At 42.4% G+C, this 24,534-nt stretch overlaps 1 protein-coding gene across 1 annotated transcript in view; it reads right to left on the bottom strand.

The window, feature by feature from the left end:
* Window positions 1–24,534, bottom strand: part of LOC125462409 (uncharacterized) — a 320,685-nt gene that overhangs the window by 261,486 nt on the left and 34,665 nt on the right. Inside the window, exons 20-28 of the mRNA XM_059654215.1 lie at window positions 20,277–20,476; window positions 18,369–18,457; window positions 16,853–16,986; window positions 15,258–15,382; window positions 12,115–12,280; window positions 6,282–6,494; window positions 3,422–3,592; window positions 3,026–3,163; window positions 1,392–1,441 (exon numbers count right to left, since the gene is read on the bottom strand). Of these exons, the coding sequence (XP_059510198.1) occupies window positions 1,392–1,441; window positions 3,026–3,163; window positions 3,422–3,592; window positions 6,282–6,494; window positions 12,115–12,280; window positions 15,258–15,382; window positions 16,853–16,986; window positions 18,369–18,457; window positions 20,277–20,476 (1,286 nt within the window). The remainder of the gene's footprint in view (window positions 1–1,391; window positions 1,442–3,025; window positions 3,164–3,421; window positions 3,593–6,281; window positions 6,495–12,114; window positions 12,281–15,257; window positions 15,383–16,852; window positions 16,987–18,368; window positions 18,458–20,276; window positions 20,477–24,534) is intronic.

Genomic DNA, 24,534 nt, shown 5'->3' on the forward strand with positions numbered 1-24,534 from the left:
ATGACATATTACATACAATTACATAGACATACAACACAGAAACATATTTCTTTTGGCCAAACTAATCAATGTTGATATTAACAATAATGCACAAGTCTTTTCCCATTCCATCCAAGTTGCAAGCTCTCTCTCTATTCGACTTTCTTTCACATACTTGTCTAACTCCCTTTAGAAGTACATAAAGAAGGATTCGTCAAACTGTGAGTCAGAACCTGCACTGGGGTGACCAGCCAATTATTTTGAGGTTGCAAACTCTGAGGCAGCAATTGGTACAACTGACCTTTGGGCTAATGCTAACAGTGCCTTTAAAATCTCGCAACTATTTGTTTTAAAATTGTTAGCATGGAAGAACCAAATGGATGAAACATCTCTTGCTCTGGCCTGCTCAAATGACTCTACGCCTCCTCACTTCCTTCACTCTCAGTTCTGGGATATCAGCAAATTACAAGCAACAAAAGAGGTCACAATCGAAAACAGTTTGTGAAATATTGACCTGGCTCAGTGGTCAGCATTGCTACCTCAAAACACCAGGGACCTGGGTTCAATTCTACCTTTGGGTGACTATCTGTGTGGAGTTTGTACATTCTCTTGGTATCTGTGTGGGGCAGTTCAGGTGGATTGGCCATGCTCGATGGCCCATAGTGTCGAGGGATGTGTAAGCTAGGCAGATAGAGTTACAGAGAAAGGGCAGGAAGGTGGGTATGGTGGAAGGCTCTCTGGAAAGTGGGTGTGGGCTCAGTGGTCTGCTCCTATAATGTAGGGATTATATGATTCCATTTATTGCAAACAATTCTCATTGAGAGTGCTAATTTCTAACAGCTATGGATAAAGAAATTTTCTATATTAGATTTACTATTGACAACAATGGACTTAAGGCCTCTCATTTTGTATTTGCCCAAAAATAGAAACATTCTTTCTGTATCTAGCCTGTCCAATCTATTCAAAACATAATAGGTCAGAAAAAAGCCCAACTACTTAAATATTCTCATAGTTTTAAACTCTCAGTTCTAATGCTCTTTGAACAATTTTTTTGTTCTTTTTCTAACACATAAGTCCTCCTTCACAGGTGGGAGATCAGAACTATATGCTATTTAAATGTGACCAGGCCAGAGTCCCAAAAATGTAACATAAACATCTAATGAAAGAGAAAAAGAGTATAATTTATTTATGATGTCTTAAATGCTAGTATCCCTGAGCAAACATCTCACCGTAACTTTGACATCTTTCTTAAAGTAAGGTGCCCAAACATTCTAATTGCAACCTAACTTATGATTTGTATAGATTTAGCATCATTTCTTTCTTTCTTGTACCCTTTATTCCTGTTTACACAAACTACAATTCCATAGTGTTGGCTGACATGCGATCTATTATCATGTGCAAATATTACTCACATGTCATAATCATTACTGCTTTTCACAACACTTTCAAAAAACACGGCAGCCTGAGGATAAAAGCATAGGAGAAAATATTGAAATGTTACTGATTAACTGCTTTAACACAAGTGCTTAAACATTTTTTTGCATGTTGACTGCTAAGACATCTTTGAGATGCAATTTCACTTGTTGATTAATTCCATGTTTTGAACATATGCATTCCATTATGTTACATAGATAAAGCCTGCAATGTCAATATCAAAGCATGTCAGCTGTGGGCATCGAAGCTCCTGTCGTTCCAATACACTGGCAGGGCCTGCTTCCAAAGTGGGTGATACAGAAAGCGGAAATGATGTTCTCAAAATTCTCCACTTGTCACATAAGTGGATGTAAATCCATGGACAGTGCATTAAAGATTTTCCGATGAACCATCTGCTGTGCAAACCTGGATCAGTGTAATCTCGGGCTAGGAAAGTATTGAATAAAATTCTCATTCCAGAGACCAGAACACAATCCAGACCAACACATCAGTGCAGTACTGATTGAGCGCTGCATTCTGTCCGAGGGACAGTTGTACCATCTGAAGGATAAACGTGAATTTAAACCAAGACTTTTTCTGTTCTCTAAGGTGGGCATAGAAGGTAGCACTATCTTGAAGAGGTGCGGATGTGTTGTCACTGATGTCCTGGCTAGTATTCAGGTCCCAGTCAACCAATTATCTGATCATTTATCTCATTAATGTTTTCTGCTGTGTGCAGTTTGCTTGTCACATTTCCTATATGAAAGAAATGACCAAGCATGTCAAGAGTATTTAAGGTTTGGTAAAGAACTGTACAAGTACACCATTCTTCAGCTGTCATTGCATTTATAGTCTTCCAATCTAACTTATGGCACTTTGGCTCAGTCTCATCTGCACTGGCTGAGCTTTAAAGCAAATTGTTTGAGAGGCAGCATTTATTGCCAGTCCCTAATTGCCCTTGAGAAGGTGGTGGCATCCTAAAACCACTTCAGTTGGAACACGGTGACAGACGGTGACAGACAGTGCTGGCAGATAGGGAGCACCAGGAATTTGCCCAAACAACACTAAGGGGAACAAAAACTGCTGGAAAAGCTCAGCAAGTCCGACAGCATCCATGGAGAAATCAGAGTTACTGTTTCGGGTCAAGTGACCCTTCCTCAGAACTAAAGGGGGTTTATTTCTGAGTCTAGATGGCGAGTGGCCTGGAAGGACACTTGCAGGTGGTTTTCCCATGCAGTTCCTGCATTTGTCCTTCTCGATGGTGGGGGTCACAGGTTATGTTTTCCATTTGCCATACCTCTGCCCACATGAATCATCATTTTAGCTCAACTTACAAGTAAACATGTCCATGTATTTTCTGTACGTATGGCCCTTTCTACATTTAGTGTCTCTTAAATGTAGAATCCAACTCTGGTAGGTTCCATGCCATTATTTTCATCCTGATTTTATGCAATAATAATGGGTTGGTAACTCATCATCTGGTCTTCCTGTCTTTACTGCATTTTTGTGCCTGCACTGCAGGAAAGCTATTTTTAAGGAACTGACTGAATCTTTAAAATGCGCATTAAATTATCAAGTATTCTTTCCCCAAATAAGTATCATTTCACACTTCAAAAAGACTATAATAATTTACCTGACTGGGAGCCCACTGCTTGTCGTTGACGTCACTGAGGCCTAAGTTTGAGTTTAGCAGGACAGGGGGGACCTCTTTGGCCAGAACAGATGGAATGTTCTTCACTGTTTGTACAGGGTCTTCCACATTCCGCAACACCTCAATAACAAGGAAACAGAACAGTATTTAAATGCAAATCCACCACATCCTGTGAGCAACGTCTGAGGTAAAAACATTCTTGACACAACAGCTTTTGTGCTCCAGAGATGCTGCTGGGCCTGCTGTGTTCATCCAGCCTCACATTTTATTATCTTGACACAACAGCGTTGGCTTTGGGAAAATATACACAGCAGTCAGAAGAAAATTAGATTTTACATCGATTCTGTTAAAGTTGATTGTGCACTATGAGTCACTCACCTGCAGAACACATATCGATTGTAGAGGCTGTGGTGCTGCTCCAATATTCTCAACAAATGTTAAATTTGAGATTAAACTGATGAAGATCCCAGGATTGATACCTTGGAACACATTGCTTGGAATACCAGACACCAAGGTTCCTAGCTTTTGCAAATTCTCCTTGTTATTGACCTAGTTTTTGAAAACAAAAGAGACAAGTCAATTCAAAACTGCTCAGAAGTACAGTGGACACTTTTTAAACATGGCAATCCACATTTTTTTTAAGAAATAGAGGGCTGATAAAGCCAAAAATGGCTATGGTTGCATGTAAATTAAGTCGCTGCTAGAGAGAGAGAACCATGGATTTTCACACGGTGAATGTGAAAGGAGCTTCAAACAACAGACCTTTAAATGAGGGCTGAGGAAAAGGTGAGTTACATTAGATTGGACTGTGATATCTTGTTACTACAAAGTCAAGGAAGGGCCAGTGGATCCCTGCTCGAGAGCAAGGCACCTACTCAGAATTATGTTCCACACTGCTGACACATTGTATTTTTACCACTGAAGAATACACAAGGAGAAAGGTTAAAAAAACCAGTTTCAACTCTGCTGGAATGTACTGTAGGGATAGAATACTCATGCCTAGGTTCAAGCATTCGCACGCTGTGACAGTTACAATTGAAGAACTATCCCCGAGGTAACGTTGTGTTGCAGGTAAAGACCTTTGCTAGCTCCGTCCTGCAAACTAGTTGCAAAGGAAACAAATCTCTCCCAAATTGAATGTTGGAATTCAATCACAGACGAAAAAAATCAGAACTACAGAACTCAACTAATCTGAAGATTTAAGTGTCAAGAAACCAAGTGGTCAACTTACCAATGTCAACGCTATCGGTAACTCCACGGCAACAGCTACAACAGTAAACTATCTGCTCTTCGTGAACAAATCAAAGGCCGATCAGTTTTTTTTTTAATAAGCACTTTATTCTTTAGGACTCACCTCTTATATCTAAGATATGTGCATATGCGTCATAGGATGTCTGCAGTGTGGAAGCAGGCCATCAGTACACACCGATCTTCTGAAGAGCATCCCAATCAGACCCAACCCCCTAACCTACCCTTGTATTTCCCATAGCTAGTCCATCTGGGCAATTTACCATATCCAATCCACCTAACCTGCATATCTTTGGACTGTGGGAGGAGACCCACACTGACACAGGAAGAATATGCAAACTGCCCTCAAGACAGTCATTTGAGGCTGAAATCGAACCTGGATCCCTGGCACTGTGGGGCAGCAGTGCTAACCACTGTGCTGATCTAATGTGCATGCGTTTTGGTAGCATTTCTTCTGCATCTAGAAATTAATAAACTCTCTCTTTTCGTAATTCAAGAAAGCCGAGTTAAATTGGCTCCTTTTCTAAAGCAATGAGGACACTTTGTCCGGGAGCAAGGTATCTACAAAGGAAGGAATCCTTTTGGGGAACGGGTGGGGGGGGGTGGTGGTGGTGGATGGTGGCCGAATAAAGAAGTGGAGGCAGTTCATTCCCCTCACCAAGTGACCTGAGCAGTTTGGGGTATCCCATCTGGAGCCATAACAAATTGAGGAACCTCATCTGGGATCTTCTCAGAACACTAACTATTAGAACAAGAAAGCATTCTGAACTTAAAGGAAGACAATAAGATCATCTGAATTGGTTGTGAGAGTTTAAGTCCAAAATAACAAGCGATTTTTTTTTTTTCCCCCTGCAACCGGTAGTCCCTATTTCAAATTAGGTTCAGGACAGAAAGGTATTATTAGTCTCCAATTCACATTCGCAATTAAACATCGGAAGAAATGGATTTAAAAGGCCGACTGCAAAATACAATCAAACGCACTACCACAACAAAGTAAGATGGCGGCCGTCATCAAGAAAGGAAATCCTGAGTCTCCAAATAGGTGCACAAAACAGTGTCTAAAATTTCATCTCTTAGTCAAAGCTGTTGTAAAGAATTAAGAACATAGTAACAAGAGTGGTCCATCCTACAATGTACTCCCTTAAAGCCAAAATATCCCGTTTAATGTGTGGTAACCAGATTTGCTCATCCCAAGTGGAATCTAACCAGCGTTTTGGATATGTGCTGCATAACATCTCCATGCTTGTACTCCAGTCCAGTAGATACAGTGACCAGCATTCCATTAACTTTCTTAATTATTTTCTGTGCCTGTTCATTATGTTTTAAAGATCTATGCACCTGAACCATCCAGTCTTTTGGACATCTACCGTATTTAAATCCATACCATCTAGAAAGCACCTTGATCTACCCTTTTATTTGGTTCAAAATGGATAATGTCGTACTTGTTCATATCAAACTTCATAATCTGCTGTTTTACCATTTTGCTTAGTCTACCAATCCCTCTTTGTAATTATATGCTATCATCTGCAATGTCTGCATTGCGCTTAACTTTGTGTCATCAAATTACAAACTAATCTGCAGTTGTATGTTGTTGTAAATGAGGAACCAATGACGTGCAGCCATTTATAAAATTGTCCCTTACATCCTTTTAAATTTTAGACATTGATAGGAGGCAGGTACATACAACAATTCATCAGCCTGGTTACAGAATGAGAATACGCTCAAAGTTTCTGCAATCCATTCTCGAAAGCCCTGCCCAATTGTCCTTTCCACTGAAGTGACAGCAGAAGAAAATCAGGCAAGGTAGCAGATCCAAATTCACCACTTTTACACCATCATTCCAATTTAAAATTACTCCCAAGGCCTCCCACATCAAAGTGACAAGAAACAGATAGCATAATTATTATAATCATTATAATAGTTATCTTCATTCACTTATTCAGCTCTTTATCCAAGCAATATCTTATCTTGTGTTATTTTTGGCCATTACCTGGAAGCCATTTTTAAGTAACTTAGTTACAATTGCTTTAGCCTGGCCCAGATTCCATCTTTTGACTTGACCCAGGGTTGGCAGAGCTTCCTGCAGAATGTTCGCTTCAATACCTCTAATCTGGGACAATGACAGCCCAAAAGCTGCTTGTCCCAAACTATTCAGAGTGATGACTGAGAAGTTGTTGAACTTGCTGACCAAGAAGATTGCGAGCTGAAAGTAAAGATAGCTGGCATTAAGGCATGAAAGTCTTGCAAAACATATTCTGAGAATAGGCTGGCTATAGTCATTTTATACTAGTGAGCCTTCCATGACATTGGTCTTGGACAACAAGGTGTAGAGCTGGATGAACGCAGCACGCCAAGCAGCATCAGAGGAGCAGGGAGGCTGACATTTTGGGCCTAGGTCCTCTCCAGTATCTCAGATTCTCCAGCTTCTGCAGTTCCTACTATCTCGTGACATTGGTCTTGATAAGTGAGAGAGTATACTGTTTTATAACAGCACAAAAATATTGCAAATGTGAATGATAATGTTTAAATGACAGTTTTTTTTCTAGGACCTCACTACTTGAAAGGGTAAAGGAGACAGAAACACCCAATTCACTTAAAAGATGCACTTCAAGCACCACAACTTGCATTGCTACAGACCAAATGCTGGAAAGTGGGATTAGATTGGGCAGCTCGTCTTTCCCCAGCAAATGATGGGCCAAGAAGCCTCTTTCTGTGCTGTTAACATCCTCAGAGACTATTCTAAAATTGTTGAACATTAATAACTGCTCACAGAAAGTCTGCACTTGTTTGATTGGTGATCAATTAATATTTTGGTGACCATGTTCGGACTATAACCGATAAATTGAAGGTATTTTGCTGAAAACACTGAATGGTCAGATAACTTGAATTAAGTAACTGTAAATTAAGAGAAATAAAGGGGTCAGTTAGCTCATACAATTAGACTGTGATGTAGAATGATAGTGTGGGCTGTGATTATTAAAGGAGATTTGTCTCCTTGCCTTACACTCAATGGGGAGTGCTGCCAGTCAAGTGATGTGAGAGCATATCTCTCTAAAGAAAAATTATCCTATGGTTACTTGTGGACCATGGCTAATTACCCAGCCAAATTAAGAGGAGCAGGTTTCAGTCTTGGAAAGTTGCTGTAATTCCCAAGAAACAAAAACTTGGTCACATTATAGCAGGACCCCGGCAACACCAAATCAGCAGCCCATCTGACATCAGCACTGAAGTCAAGGAAATAGATCAATCAGAGAGTAAAGTGGTTTACCAATTTATATTAGGCGTTCTGCAATAATGTCAAAGATTAATTTCACTTCTGCTACATTCCAGAATGCTTTACAAAAGGACACATGCAACCTTTAACGAACATTCGAATGCTGAATACTACCACATGACACACGAGACTGCTTATAGACCTCTGCATGAATCCATCTGTTAACACTTTGTAAATAAACCTATTCTCCCAACTCTCCTTGGAGTGTGCTTTGGGGCTCCACTTTATATTAGGTAACAGACAGAAATGTTTAAAAGGCAAGGAATCAGCACTTAGTAACAGAAGGTGAGAGTATCTATGACCGTCCTTTGCATCTGTCACTCTGTAAACAGGGTTTCCAAACATTGCTGGTGAATTAGGAAAATGCCAAGGGAATTCTCAGTTATAAATTCTGAACACACAATCATATTGGTTATTTCCAAGGACTGTGATTTTCATCAATGAACTAATGGATGGCTAGGTAACCAGGTTAATGGATTGGTTCACTTTTATAGCAGATCAGACAATCCCTTAACAAAAATTGTAGGAATATGGTACTGAAAATCTGAAGCCTGGTTAGGAATACCACATGGAAATGTGGTCAGTTTATTCACAGATACCTGATGCTAAAAATTGTGACAAAGATGACGACAACATCTTTGAAAATATTGTCATAGCACCTAAAAAGTTGACAACTCAAACAGCCTTGAATAAACTCAGAGCACAATGGGGTTGGTCTCAAGAATTAGATGTACAACATCAAAACTTGTAAATATCACACATCTTGGGGTGTGATGAGGGACAAATGTTACAAAATACAGGAAGCCATAAATAAACTTGCTGAGAGAAAACGAACTTCAATATAAACTGGAGGTGGTATGTATGAGGATTTGCTAAGAGAGTACGGAGGCCAGATACTTCTTGGAAAACAGACTGAATGAAGTGCAGGTCAAACAGATGAGTCGTTTTGATTCCCAAACCAACAAAAGGCAGCAGTGAAAGTTAATAAGGCCATCAAAAAGCACATACACAGCAAATGGACATCCTTCTTTAAACGTGTTCAAAACTGATAAGTGGAATTTTGATAAACATATATTGAGTTTTAGTCAGGCTTCAACTTTTGAGTAGTGCACACAGTTCTGATCTCCATGCACCTTGAGAGAAAAGAGGCAATGAGGACAATTTCTGAAATGTAAAATATTTATAATGATGATGGCTGAACTGAAAGTTTATTCCAATCAGGAAATAATGAACAGACTGGGGTTTCTCTTCCAGAAAAGAGGAGATTGAAAAGTGATTCAGAGATAGTAGGAACAGCAGACGCTGGAGAATCTGAGATAACAAGGCGTCCAGCCGGATGAACACAGCAGGCCAAGCAGCATCAGAGGAGCAGGAAAGCTCATGTTTTGGGCCTAGAGCTTTCTTCAGAAATGGGGGAGGGGAAGGAGGTTCTGAACTAAACAGGGAGAGAGGGGGAGGCGGATCAAAGATGGATATAGGAGAAGATAGGTGGAGAGGAGACAGACAGGTCAAAGAGGCGGGGATGGAGCCAGTAAAGGTGAGTGTAGGTGGGGAGTTAGGAAGGGGATAGGTTAGTCCAGGGAGGACAGACAGGTCAAGGGGGCGGGATGAGGTTAGTAGGTAGGAGATAGGGGTGGGGCTTGAGGTGGGAGGAGGGGATAGGTGGGAGGAAGGACAGGTTAGGGAAGCAGGGACGAGCTGGGCTGATTTTGGGATGCGGTAGGGGGAGGTGAGATTTTGAACCTTGTGAAGTCCACATTGATGCCATTGGGCTGCAGGGTTCCCAAGCGGAATATGAGTTGCTGTTCCTACAAACTTCAGGTGGCATCGCTGTGGCACTGCAGGAGGCCCAGGATGGACATGTCGTCTAAGGAATGGGAGGGGCAGTTGAAATGGTCGACGACTGGGAGGTGCAGTTGTTTAGTGAAAACTGAGCGTAGGTGTTCTGCAAAGCGGTCCCCAAACCTCCGCTTGGTTTCCCCGATGTAGAGGGGGCCACAATGGGAACAGCAGATGCAATATACCACATTGGCAGATGTGCAGGTGAACATCTGCTTGATGTGGAAAGTCTTCTTGGGGCCTGGGATGGGGTGAGGGGGGAGGTGTGGGGGCAGGTGTAGCACTTCCTGTAGTTGCAAGGAAAAGTGCCAGGTGTGGTAGGGCTGGCGGGGAGTGTAGAGCAGACAAGGGAGTCACAGAGAGAGTGGTCTCTCCGGAAAGCAGACAAGGGTGGGGAGGGAAAATGTCTTTGGTGGTGGGGTCGGATTGCAGATGGCAGGAGTGTCAGAGGATGATGTGTTGGATCCGGAGTTTGGTGGGGTGGTATGTGAGGACTAGGGGGATTCTGTTTTGGTTGTTACTGCGGGGATGGGGGTGAGGGATGAGTTGCAGGAGATGCGGGAGACACGATCGAGGGCGTTCTCGACCACTGAGGGGGGGGATGTTGCAGTCCCTAAAGAACGAGGACATCTGAGATGTACAGGAGTGGAATGCCTCATCCTGGGAGCAGATGCGGCGGAGGTAAAGGAATTGGGAATAGGGGATGGAATTTTTGCAGGAAGGTGGATGGGAGGAGAAGTATTCTCGGTAGCTGTGGGAGTCGGTGGGCTTGAAATGAATATCGGTTTCTAGGTGGTTGCTGGAGATGGAGACAGAGAGGTTCAGGGAGGAGAGAGAGGTGTTGGAGATGGTCCAGGTGAACTTAAGGTTGGGGTGGAAGGTGTTGGTGAAGCGGATGAACTGTTCGAGCTCCTCGTGGGTCACGAAGCGGTGCCGATACAGTCATCAATGTAACAGAGGAAGAGGTGAGGTTTAGGGCCAATGTAGGTATGGAAGGGTCCATGTAACCTACAAAGAGGCAGGCATAGCTTGGGCCCATGCGGGTACCCATGGCCACCCCCTTTGTCTGTCGGAAGTGGGAGGAATTGAAGGAGAAGTTGTTGAGGGTGAGGACGAGTTCAGCTAAGTGGATGACAGTGTCAGTGGAGGGGGACTGGTCAGATCCGTGGTGAAAATGAGGTGTTGGGGATCGGGGAATTGCAAGTTTTGGAGGAGGTGGAGGGCGTGGGTGGTGACGCGGACGTAGGTAGGGAGTTCCTGGACCAAGCAGGACAAAATGGAGTCCAGATAGGTGGAGATGAGCTCGGTGGGGCAGAAGCAGGCGGAGACAATGGGTTGACCAGGGCAGGCGGGTTTGTGGATTTTGGGAAGGAGATAGAAGCGGGCAGTGCGGGGTTGGGGAACAATGAGGTTGGAGGCTGTAAGTGGGAGGTCACCTGAGGTGATGAGGTTGTGGATGATTTGGGAGATAATGGTTTGGTGGTCAGGGTGGGGTCGAGATCAAGGAGGCGGTAGGAGGAAGTGTCGGAGAGTTGGCATCTGGCCCCGGCGATATAGAGGTCAGTGTGTCATACTACAACTGCGCCTCCCTTGTCCGTGGGTTTTATGGTGAGTTTGGGATTGGAGTGGTGGGAGCGGAGGGCTGCACGTTCTGTGGTGGAGAGGTTGGATTCGGTGAGAGGGGTGGAGAGGTCGAGGCAATTGATATCTCCATGGCAGTTGGAGATGAAGAAGTCAAGGGAGGGTAGGAAGCCTTGGGGTGGTGTCCAGGAAGAGGGGGTGTGTTGGAGGTGGGAGAAGGGGTCAGTAGAGGGAGGGTTAGACTCACAGTTGAAGAAGTAAGCATGAGGGCAGCAGAAAAACTGCTCAATGTTCAGCCGTGACCGGTATTCGTTGATGTGTGGGTGGAGGCGGACAAAGGTGAGCCCTTTACTGAGGACTGACCGTTCATCCTCAATAAGGGGGAGTTCTGGGGGGATGGTGAAGATTCAGCCGGGCTGGGTGTTGCTGTTTCCTCTGGAGCTGCTGGCTGTGGAGGCAGTGGTCGGAGCAATGTCAGCGGTGGGCGGAGTTGTGCTGGCAACTGTACTATATACTATAATGTACTATATACTGTAAATACTATAATGGCCTGTTTGAGTGTCTTTGTAATTATTAAAGGGTTTAATAGGGTAGACATAAAGAAAATGCCATAACGATGACAGTTTGAAACTTTGAGGGAAGGCCAGAAGCATGTTCCATAAGTGCAAGAGAGTCACGAATAATTTCAGGGATTCAGGAGAAACTTCTTTCCCTAAAATGGCTGTTAAGTGACTTGTTCAGGTAGGTGCTACATACACTTAATTGTGGTTCTATGACCATACAAAATAGTCACCCTAAACCTTGGGATTGGCTAGAAATAAGAGAGTATGCAACATAAGTATTTAATAGAAACCACCTCAGTCTGTACTGAATTATTGAAGTCAGGTGTTACTAACCTTTAAAATATAAGGATTACAACAAAATAATTAAAGGGACTACTGAAAGCTAAAATACTATACTGACGAAATTGTTTTCACTCAAGATTTCAGTGTAGACCTGTTTCAAGCTTAGAAAAAGATTCCCGTGTTTACAAATATAATTCCTTAATCACAGATCATCTTCTATATTAATATAATACAGGCAGACTCATTCAAAATTAACTCTCGCACACATGTTTTTTCCAATTTACCTTTCGTTCATCATCGCTCAGAAAAGATGTATTCCCAGTTCTGTTGAGTGGAGAAGTGAGTTTACAGACATCATTGACCTTCTTAATTATAGCCAAAGTTTCCTGCACATTCAAGGACTTAAGTGCATCAGTGCCAAGGATAAAGCAAACAAGAGAGTCTGGTAGACTGCAAAAGAGGTCAGTTACGTGTTAGGTTAATTTGTCTCCAAGAACATTGGTGCACTATATTCCTGACAAAGATGTCAAAGTCCCGCAACAAATTAATCAGAAGTAAATATGCATTGTCTTAAAAGCTGACTTTATCTATCTCACTTCATTTTCTAAGATGAATCTCCCTGACCTCTACAGATCAGATTCTTGCATGGGTGGCTATTTTCAAATTATACAAGGTAAAGTTAAAGCTAAGATTCCCTAGTGGGCCCGGACCATAGGGCTGCTCTCTCATTACAGCAAGTTGACTGGTGCCATCTTAGTTGGAGAGCCACCACGCCTCTGTTAAAGGACAAGGTTGAGAAGGTGAGAACTTCATGGTAACCTCAGCCAGTGGGGAATTGGACCCACGTTGTTGGCATCATTTTTCATTGCAAACCAGCCATTCAGCCAACTGAGCCAACTGGATGGCTAGTTTGCAACACAGAGTGACAGTAATAGTACAGATTCAATTCCTATACCCCCTGAAGTTACCGCAAAGGTCTTTTCTTCTCAACCTTTCCCCATGCCTGGGGTGTGCTGATGCTCAGATTAAACCAGCACCAAGTGCCTCTCTCTCATGACAGGACAGCCCTATGGTCCTGTGGGATTATGGGAATTTTACTTGCTACATTCTACAATGTTGCCCACAACTACTCACCACAACCTTGGAGGCAGGCAATGAAATATTCCTGTGAAATGGTGTCATCCGACTCTGAAGTTTAGCGATGGCATGGCAGTGGCCTCATAACCAATTGAATGTAAAGAGGTTTGAGACACTTTATAGGGCAAAAATACACAATTGAATGGAATGCCCTCCAACTTCTTTTCATCAGCACAACACAACCTCCATTCCTCTATGAGTTAGGGATGTAAGTGCAGTGATCATGTTGACAAGCAACGCAAAGATTGTAGGGCAGAAATTCATTCACAAATTCCCTTTGGGCAGACATTGTTGGTTTGATCAGGGAAATAAAAATTCCACTAGACTGTCCAGATTTGTTTCACATGGATCAATTTATCAGTAGTCATCAGCAGAGCATTTTGCAAGACAGGACGTTTTAGGATAACTTTTATTAGGTTGAGCTAATTTTGTTTTGTTAGTTTACTGGATGAGGGGATCACTGTTCGGGCTAGCAATTATTGCCCATCTCTAATTGCCCAGTGGGTAAATAAGAGTCAACCATTTACTGTGGGCCTGGAGTCACTTGTAGGCCAGACTAGATAAGATGGGCATACATAGCACAGTGTGGAGCTGGAGGAATGCAGCAACAGAGGAGCAGAAAAGCTGACGTTTTGGATCAGGATCCTTCTTCAGAAATGAGGTGAGGGAAGGGAGCTGGGAAATAACGAGAGAGAGGAGGAATGGGACTGGGCAAGGTAGATGGGATGGTGAATGGTGAGTGCAGGTAGGGAGTGGTGGAGATTGGTCAGTGAGGTGGGAGGAGCGGATAGGTGGGAGAGAAGATGGACAGGTCAATGAGGTGGGGATGAGTGGGAGGGCTGGTCATGGGATGAGGCCAGAGTTGGAGAGCTGTTACTCACTTAATTGACTTAAATTATAATAAAAATCTATCAATTTATCAATACTCTGTGTACTACATTTACTGATCTTCCTGTTTCTTCAATCAAAGTTGTGCATAATTTAGAACACCCCTAGTGTTGTTGGATGGTACGCTGAGCTGACTGGTTTTCATGCAAAGGTTTTGTCTCCTTTCTAAGTGATATCGTCAGTTCTGTGTAGCCTCCACTGAAGCGCTGTTCTGTCCAGCTCTGAATTTATATGCTCTGGTCTGTCATGCTGGGCAGTCTTGTTCCTAGTTTTGTACTGAAGTGGTATGTAGATGGGGTCTATTTCAACAAGTTTGTTAATTGCATCGGTGGTTGAAGACCAGCCTCCAGGAATTCTTGGGCTTGTCTTTGTCTCACTTGTCCTTGTGCTGTCACTTTGTCCCAGTCAAAATGACGTCCTTCTATGTTGGAGCGTATTGAAATGAAGGAGAGTTTGGCGTGCTGATTTGCGCGAGTTGGTGTTCATGTATCCTGGTGGCGTGTTTCCTGTCCATTTGCCTTATGTAGTGTTTCTCGCAGTTGCTGCATGGTATTTTATCAAGCACATTTGTTCTGCTCATTGTGGGTATGGGGTCTTTCATCTTTGAGAGTAACTGGTGAAGTGTGTGTTATCCTTATTGCAAGAGGTTGGAGGAGTCTTGTAGTCAGTTCTATGCATTAAACGAACTGTAGCATGGCCAGTGTGTTTAGGTGTACAGTCTTCTTGGTGTATTTGTTTATCAGGCATTGGCAGATGAAGCTGTTAGGATAACTCCTGTTTGCAAAGACTCTGTATAGGTGTTCCTCTTCATTTTTGCACAACTCCGGGGTGCTGTAGTTTGTTATTGCTTGTTTAAACAGAGTGTTGACATAGGCCTGTTCGTGGACGCTGGGGTGGTTACTGCTGTAATTCAGGAGGCCTGGTTTGCAACCACTGATGCAATTACCAAACAGGTTGAATTAGACCCTACGTACGTACCACTCGGGTACAAAACCCCGGAAACAAGACAGCCCACCATGACACACCAGATCTTATAAATTCACAGCAGGACAGAACAACAGCACTTTAACGGAGGCTAGACAGCACTGATGACTTCACCTAGAATGGAGACTAAATGTTTGGGTGAAAACCAATGGGCTCAGTGAACCAACCAACAACTCCAACCACAACCTGAGCTACGCATCTTCGTTAAAACATTAGAACACTCCTATTAAATCGTCCGTGAGCCATCTCTGCTGTAAGGAGAAAAATCCCAGATTACCTCAACTCTCCATATGCCTGACGTCCCGCTGCATTCTATTTCAGTAAGCCTCCACAACACCCTGTCCAAATCAGCTTTAAGGTGCAATATTTTCAAAATATTACTTTATTTTTACTCCAGCAAAGTTAGCACACAACATACCTGGTAGTATTAACAAGCGAGTTGTTTTTCAATAGCAAGTTAATAAAGAATCTTGTGATTTCAGTGGATAGCATCAGTTTTTCAAAAAGAGCCTGATTTGTAGGGTTTGCCACAAACTCTTGAAGCTGCAGAGTTAACATAAATTACTTATCAAATAACACACTATTTTCATTCCTTACTGAAAATAAAGGTTCAACATTTGCTGGGCAATAAAATGTTTCGCAGTAGCGCTGAACAGAAACTGAGGGCTCAACTTTTGTGGAATCAGGGAGACTCAGAAGAACTTTAAAAATGGCAATACGGGGCCCAGATCTAAAGGTTACACTCTCATTCTGGCACATATAATTTCCACGGCAAGGGAAAAGGAGGCAGCATGTGAAGAAAACCCCCAAAAGAATGTCAACACCATTCTGTAGACAGTCACATTTCCAAATGACTGCGGCTCCAAATGAAGAGGTTTATAAGGCTGTAAACTGAACCCCTCAAAATTTGATCACTGGTCGGACATATGCAGTTCAATAACAGCATCTTAGAATCCATACCGTGTGGAAGCAGGCCATTCCACCCATTCAATCCAAGCTATGGAGAGCCAGCTGAGAAATTTTAAGAGAAAGATTGAAGGATTGTGTAAAAAAAAATCTCTTATCCGATCATAAAAAATAACAATCTCCCCACAGAAATTTGACTGAACTAAATAGCTCAGTCTGCACTGAACTGGAACAGGGCTATCAAAGCATAATACCCGAACTGTTCCTTGGTGACAATCTCTTTTTTTTTAAACCAAGTTCTGAGTTTAATGCAACTTTTCAATGATACTAAGCCCTATACCAGGCTATGACAGTTCGTGACTTTATTGTTGGCCTTATTTATGTTGGTAAATTTTTATGATTAGTGGCTAAAAAAGGTGCATTTGCACAGTCCAAATTGTATGCTTTAAGCACTGAGGTATGAACATTGCACTAGCTAATGCTCACAAAAGCCGGCTAGTCACACATTGGCAAGCGAGTTCTGAAAGCAAGACAACAAAATGTGAGGCTGGACGAACACAGCAGGCCAAGCAGCATCTCAGGAGCACAAAAGCTGACGTTTCAGGCCTAGACCTTTCTTCAGAAATGGGGGATGAGTTCTGAAATAAATAGGGATAGAGGGGGAGGCAGACTGAAGATGGATAGAGGAGAAGTTAGGTGGAGAGGAGAGTATAGGTGGGGAGGTAGGGAAGGGATTGGTCAGTCCGGGGAGGACAGACAGGTCAAGGGGGCAGGATGAGGTTAGTAGGTAAGAAATGGAGGTGCGGCTTGAGGTGGGAGGAGGAGATAGGTGAGAGGAAGAACAGACTGGGGAGGCGGGGACGAGCTGGGCTGGTTTTGGGATGTAGTAGGAGGAGGGCAGATTTTGAAGCTTGTGGAATCCACATTGATACCATTAGGCCCGAAACGTCAGCTTTTGTGCTCCTGAGATGCTGCTTGGTCTGCTGTGTTCGTCCAGCCTCACATTTTGTTGTCTTGGAATTCTCCAGCATCTGCAGTTCCGAGCTCTGAAAGCAAATCAATTTTACCAAGAGTCAGTCATATCTGTGCTTATATTAGTATACATACCTGGGTCTCACCATCAAAGAAAGACTGAAGATCAGTCAGTGATATTTGATTCAGAAACAGTCCCAGGTAGTCAACAAACCAGGCAGTAGAGTTCAGAACTGGATCACTTGCATTGTAGCATTTGGGTTTGGGTTCTGCAACGTAAACATTACACTGATAACTACAGAAAGCTTGGGACCCATCTTCAGAAAGTAAAACCGCATTGATTTAAAGCAATTATCGCACAAAATTCAAAATATATTCTCCATTTTTTTGCTAAATCAGTTTCTCATCTCACCATTCCCTTCAAAGCTGCAGCACGGTGGCTCAGTGGTTAGCAATGCTGCCTCACAGCGCAAGGAGCTCAGGTTCAATTCCAGCCTCAGGCAACTGTCTACATGGAGCCTGCACAATCTCCTCATATCTGTGTGGGTTTCATCCAGGTGCACAGGTACCCTCCCACAGTCCAAAGTTGTGCAGTCTAGGTGCCCATTGTGTCCAGGGAGGTGCAGGCTTAGTGGATTGCCAATAAAATGCAGGGTACATAGACAGGGTGGAGCGGAGCGCGGGGGTAGGGATGGCCTGGGTAAGATGTTCTTTGGAGGGTCGGTGTGAGCTTGATGGGCTGAATGGTTGTACACTGTAGGGTCTCTATGATTCACTGCAAATCATTTTTGTTAAGAACAGTGATTAAACTTAAGTTCTAAGGAGTGCAAACTGGTCCCTCATACTGGAAAATTACTCCATTCACAGAACCAACAACAGTATGCAGACAATCAAAGAAGATGACAAGTACATCATCAACAAATGACTAAAAACGGTTCTAATCGAGGACTTTGATAGTGCTGGTCAAATGCTAGGAGGCGCGAGCCTGTGGTTCAACAGTAGTTTTTACAATTAGGAATCAGAAGATACAAGCTATGAACCACACTGCAAATTCAAGACTGACATCCAGCAGGATTAAACACATCACATGGGTATGGGTTCCACTCCCTTTACACCACATGACAAACCAGCATGTTGAATGGCACGGATAATTGTAGTTAAGATGGAGCATTTATGTTAGGCAACAATAAAAGGCTACATGAAATGGGTGTTTTCTAATTATAAACAAATGCATTCCTGTCATGGCAATAAAGTACAGGTGGCCATTAATGCGAATAATCAAGTACAAAATACAATTAAGAAGAGATCATACAGTCCTTGAGCCAGTATCCCCATTCAAAAAGATACTGAATGGTCTTTGACCAGAACTCCACTCCTAACATGATTTTGACACCTCTAATTTCCTTTCAACTCCAACTCCAACAAAGTCTTGCTTATACTCAATGTGTGAACACCCAACGAAAGCCCTCTTGCAGTAGAGAACTTTAGATATTCACAACTCCGAATGAAGGAATCTCTCTTCAGCTCAGTCTGAAGTCACTCTCTTTTTCCTGATGCAAACTTTTCAATACAAATCACAAAGCAATTCAAGATTATAGTACATTTATTCCATAAATACAATACTTTAAAAGTGAAAAACTACTTTTATTACCTTGTTGTAAATAAATTTTGATCCCATTATAGATTTCTCTCCGTTTGCTAGAAGTCATCTTACTGTAGAGGGTGTTCAATGTTCTCACACTAAATGTGAAATTTAAAAATACGTTAACACTTAATCTTTTCATTGGGTATTATTGCAAGTTTTATCTTAAAAGACAAGCGAAGAAAATAAATGTCCAATAATATGATGAAAAAGAAAAGCAAATTGCAATTTGGATCTCTATGCTCCCTCCCAACATACACTCACACATTTTATATACTATATATAAATACGTTAGACATATAAGTGTGAACGGGCATAATGATAAATCGAAGATGCATTCATATTTTGGGACTTACTATGCACGACACCCCAATTCCAGACTTTCTTGGAATTTCAGAACACAATATTCTTGGCACTACACCAGAGCTACAGATTTGTAAAATTTAACATCAAGCCTACCAACTACTCTAGATAGGTTACTAATGAATTTTCATTATTTAGATAAGGACCTGGATTGAACAAGAAAGACAGTTTCAGCTCCATTTGCCCTATTGGTAAGGCTTCTTTTCACACTGCAGCCAATGTAACTAAAGACCCCTCCTACCCTGGTTATTCTCTCTTCCACCTGGCAGAAGCTAAAGAAGTTTGCATATAAGTATGAATAGATTCAAGAACAGCTCCTTCCCCATTGTTATTAGACGTCTCAAATTATAAATTTAATACTGATCTCACTCTCTCCACAGCCATAACATTGTATTCCTTGCACTGTTCTATCACCTTAACGCACCTTATGTGTTATGATCAGGTGGCACTGCACACAAAACTTTTCACTGTAGCTAGGTACATGAGACAATTGTAAATCAAGTCAGATCATTGTTTACACTATGTGTGACATTACGAATCAACCTGCAAACAGTCCACCAAAGATCCATTCCTTAAATAATTAGAAGTCTTTTGTAAGTACCATACGGTTCAATTTAAAAACAAAGGAAGTTTTTTTCTACCACTTCCATCATACATCCCCTCGACTCTAATTTTCTTTTCTCCAACTAACAGAGACCAACAGCAGTAAGCCTTGACCCTATTTCCACTGCTCTGCTGAGTCTGGCTTTAGGAAATTTCATAGTATTAAGTAACATCGTATTGATACTATGATTGATATAAAATGACAATTTTTCTTTCAAATAAGGGTTGTATGAACTTTCCCCTCAATCAATAATTCACATAATTGGGGATAATGATTGCATTATTCTAGGTATCTAACCAGTGGAAACAAATAAACTCCAATTTGAATTGTGTGGTTGGTTCAGAGATAATGGGAACTGCAGATGCTGGAGAATCCAAGATAATAAAATGTGAGGCTGGACGAACACAGCAGGCCCAGCAGCATCTCAGGAGCACAAAAGCTGACGTTTCGGGCCTAGACCCTCTCTGATGAAGGGTCTAGGCCCGAAATGTCAGCTTTTGTGCTCCTGAGATGCTGCTTGGCCTGCTGTGTTCGTCCAGCCTCACATTTTATTATGTGTGGTTGGTTCGCTCAGTGAGCTGGTTCATTAGTTCGCAGACATTTTGTTATGTTTAATGAAACATTCGTGAACCAATGAACCAGCTCGGCGAGCGAACCAACCACAGCATCCACAACCTGGGCAACAAATCTGCTCAAGGATCCAATGTGAATTAGAAAACATCAACAATGAAAGTGATGCAGATGCTCCCGCACCCAGATACATCTGAAGCAGAAAGTGATTAGAGTCCAGCATTGCTTATACTTACTGTTACCCACTTGGAACCAAAGTGAATTATAAGTAAATATTTTACAGGAAGTATTGATGCTGATGTAACAGCTAAAGTAGAACTGAGCAAGAAGCCTGCAAAGAACATTTCTGCAGTGATAGAAACAAATGTGAGTGTATTTACATTTTCCTGTAAGGAAAGCATGGAATTTTCAGAGTGATGTTGGAAGCCAAAAGGTCAGTTGTAATAAAAGGCAAATACGGTTGCAGTCTGACATTAAGCCATTCATCCACATTAATATCTTTGTCTTCAGACAATGCTGTAGCAAAGTGGTCCCAGAAAACCTCTAGAAATGCAACACGATTATCATCAGTCAGACGGCTCTGGAAAAGGAAGAGACATAGTTTTGTTTCAAACAGTGAAACACTCAGCTTGCTGTATAGACCTTACGTAATTTCAAAGTGAAACATTTCCCAATTTCATTCTAATTAAAAAAAAACATGTTTTCCTTTATTGATGGGATGAGGGAGCTGCTGGCTAGGTGACATTTTTTGCCCATCCCTAATTACCCAGAGGGCAGTTCAGAGTCAACTACATTGGTGAGGGCCTGAAGTCACACACAGGTCAGGCCAGGTAAACATGGCAGTTTCCTTCTATAAAGGACGTTATTGAATCCAGACGGATTTTTCTGACAATCAATGATGGACTCTTAGTCATCAGTAGATTTTTAATTCCATACTTTTTCTTGTTGAAATCAAATTCCACGATCTGCCATGGCTGGATTTGAATGTGGGTCCCCAGAACATTATCTGGGTCTCTGAATCCAGCAAGAATACACTGGCCCATCGCCTCCCCTGACATGATAATGATTGTGCTTCAAATTCTAAGTAAGATTCAGTGATCTACAAATCGGAATGAAAAATTCAAATTCTCAGTTTGTGGTATGCAAATCAAATGCTGGCTGATTGCTTCCTTTCACACTATATGCAAACATTTTCAGCAATGCCTTAGGATCTCTGAAACTGGTTAAACCAGATTCTACTCCATCACAAGGCTAGTGTTACTTTCTCATTATCTGCATCAATGTACAATTTGCAACCTTAATTACAACTAAATTTTGGATTTAATGCACTGTGGAGTATGAATGACACTCATTCTTTCACCATTTTAGCTTATCTGATAGAGAAACTCTCAGTAATGCCTTTGTTATAAAGTCAGAGTCATAGAGATGTACAGCACAGAAACCAACCCTTCATGGTGACCCGATATCTTAAATTAATCTAGTACCATTTGTTCGCATTTAGCCCATATCCCGCTAAACCCTTCCTATTCATGTGCCCATCCAGATGCCTTTTAAATGCTGTAATTGTACAAGCCTGCACCACCTCCTCAGGCAGCTCATTCCATACACACACCACCCTCTAATTTAGCAAAAAAATAGAGAACGTGGAATTTATTTTGAACTTCGTGATATAAATGTGAAGAAGTTGCCCCTTAGGTCCTGTCTAAATCTTTCCCCTCTCACCTTAAACCTACGCCCTCTAGTTTTGGACTCCCGTACACTAGGAAAAAGATCTTGGCTATTTACTCTATCCATGCCCCTCATGATTTAATAAACCTCTACAAGGTCACCCATCAGCACCTCGCCCTTCTGGACTTTGTAATCTCGTGCAATTTCTGATGTTATAAATGCATGATAAGTTGTTACAGTAGTATTCCCCATCTTACCAGTGCTGTTACTGCCCTATAGCACCCAGTTTAAAACCACCTGGTATCCTGCAGAATTTCATGTGAATGGAAAGCAAAGAAGGTGAAGATGAGATTTATTAGGGGTGCTCAGTGGAATAGATATATAGAATCAGCTTCCACTGGCAGAAGAGGCTGACCAGGGAACAGACTGAAAATTATCAGAAGAAAATAATTTTTACACAAGTTATGGCCCAGATTGAAATACCTGAAAGGGTGGCAGATGCAGGATCAGGCCATTCAACCCATCAATCCCATGATCAACATGATCATGGCTGACTGATCACTTCAATGCCTTTTGCTCAGCCCGTACCCATAATTCTGCATGCCCCACCAAATGAGGAATCTATCATTCTCTATCTTAAAGATACTCGAAGCATATTAAATAGTAACGTTCAAACTAAGATTACAGATATACATGAAAAGAAGAAACTTGGATGGCTATGTGGAAAAAACAGGGATATAGGATTGAATTAACAGTTCTTTCAAAGACCAAGCAGAGGTATAATGGACTAAACAACTTCATTCTGCGCAAGATGATTTTTTAAAGGAAGTAGCTTGCACTTAAATAGCTCCTTACACAACCTCAAAACATCCCAAGATACTTGGCAATGAATTAAGTGTTTGCAGAATGGACTTATCTCTGTTGAAGTAAATATGGCAGCTTATGTGGACGCAGTATTGTTCCAGAACAAGTCATTTGCGTTAGTTATGTCAGTGAGGAATATACATTAGACTGAACATCCGTGCACACTCCATGCAACAAAACTTCACAATCCTTGCATACCCCACTACTGCAGCCTCACAGCGCCAGGGACCGGGATTCGATTCCAGCCTCGGGTGACTGTCTGTGTGGAGTTTGCACATTCTCCCCATGTCTGCGTGGGTTTCCTCCAGGTGCTCCGGTTTCCTCCCACAGTCCAAAGATGTGCAGGTTAGATGGATCGGCCATGCTAAATTGCCCGTAGTGTTCAGGGGTGTGTGGGTTGTAGGGGGATGGGTCTGGGTGGGATGCTCCAAGGGGCGGTGTGGACTTGTTGGGCCAAAGGGCCTGTTTCCACACTGTAAGGAATCTAAACCTGTCAACATACAGGTTGCAGATATTTTTCGAATCAACCAATTCAGAGATATTTATGCACACCTCTGGAGCAAGTGGAGCTTAAACTGGGGCTCACAGCCGAGAGATAGGGATGTTACCACTGCATTACAATACCGTACATGTAGTTTTCCTCAGATTTTCTATTCAACCTTTTCAAAGATGTGATTGCACACCTCTGGTGCAGGTGGGACTTGAACCTGGATCTCCTGGCTCAGAGACCATAAGACCATAAGACATAGGAGTGGAAGTAAGGCCATTCGGCCCATCAAGTCCACTCCACCATTTAAATCATGGCTGATGGGCATTTCAACACCACTTCCCTGCACTCCCCCCGTAGCCCTTGATTCCTTTTGAGATCAAGAATTTGTCGATCTCTGCCTTGAAGGCATCCAATGTCCCAGCCTCCAATGCACTCTGCGGCAATGAATTCCACAAGCCCACCACTCTCTGGCTGAAGAAGTGTCGTCTCATTTCAGTTTTAAATTTACCCCCTCTAATTTTAAGCCTGTGCCCACGGGTCCTAGTCTCCCCGCCTAACGGAAACAACTTCCTAGCGTCCACCCCTTCTAAACCATACATTATCTTGTAAGTTTCCATTAGATCTCCCCTCAACCTTCTAAACTCTAATGAGTACAATTCCAGGATCCTTAACTGTTCATCATACGTTAAACCTACCATTCCAGGGATCATCCGTCTGAATCTCCGCTGGACACGCTCCAGTGTTAGTATGTCCTTCCTGAGGTGTGGGGCCCAAAATTGGACACAGTATTCTAAATGGGGCCTAACTAGAGCTTTATAAAGTCTCAGAAGCACATCACTGCTTTTATATTCCAACCCTCTTGAGATAAACGACAACATTACATTCGCTTTCTTAATTATGGACTCTACCTGCAAGTTAACATTTAGAGAATCCTGGACCAACACTCCCAGATCCCTTTGCACTTCTGCTTTGCGAATTTTCTCACTGTTTAAAAAATAGTCCATGCCTATATTCTTTTTTCCAAAGTGCAATACCTCACATTTATTCACGTTGAATTTCATCAGCCATTTCCTGGGCCTGAGGTAGGAACATTACAAGAACGCTACATGCAGATTTTTTTTATTTCTTTTGTATCCTACACATGTGCTCTTACACACGCCTGTCCTTTTTTTTAAACCTATCACCAAATCACCTTTGGCACTTTTTCTCCATCTACTCGCCATCACCTGTAAATCACTCATGTTTTCCAACTGAATAACTTGCATTCAAAATAGTTAAGGGCACTGCAGAGCATCAAAGGTGAGGGAGAGGTAGGAAGATTGGGAAGGGTCGAAATGTAATCGGAATGGGAGATAAAGCACTCTTCCCACTGTGGTGCCCTCCTCTCTCTCTCGGCTACATGCAGTTATTCGCATCAGAGACAGTAGGAACTGCCGATGCTTGAGAATCTGAGATAACAAGGTGTAAGAGCTGGATGAACACAGCAGGCAGGAAGGCTGATGTTTCAGGCCTGATTTCTGAAGAAGATGTGTTAATCCAGCTCTACACCTTGTTATCTGCAATTATTAGCTCACAGGCAATGTGTCCATACCTGCCTATATTCACCCCTTGCCCTC

This window comes from Stegostoma tigrinum, chromosome 23, assembly GCF_030684315.1.
Source record: "Stegostoma tigrinum isolate sSteTig4 chromosome 23, sSteTig4.hap1, whole genome shotgun sequence".
NCBI lineage: Eukaryota > Metazoa > Chordata > Chondrichthyes > Orectolobiformes > Stegostomatidae > Stegostoma > Stegostoma tigrinum.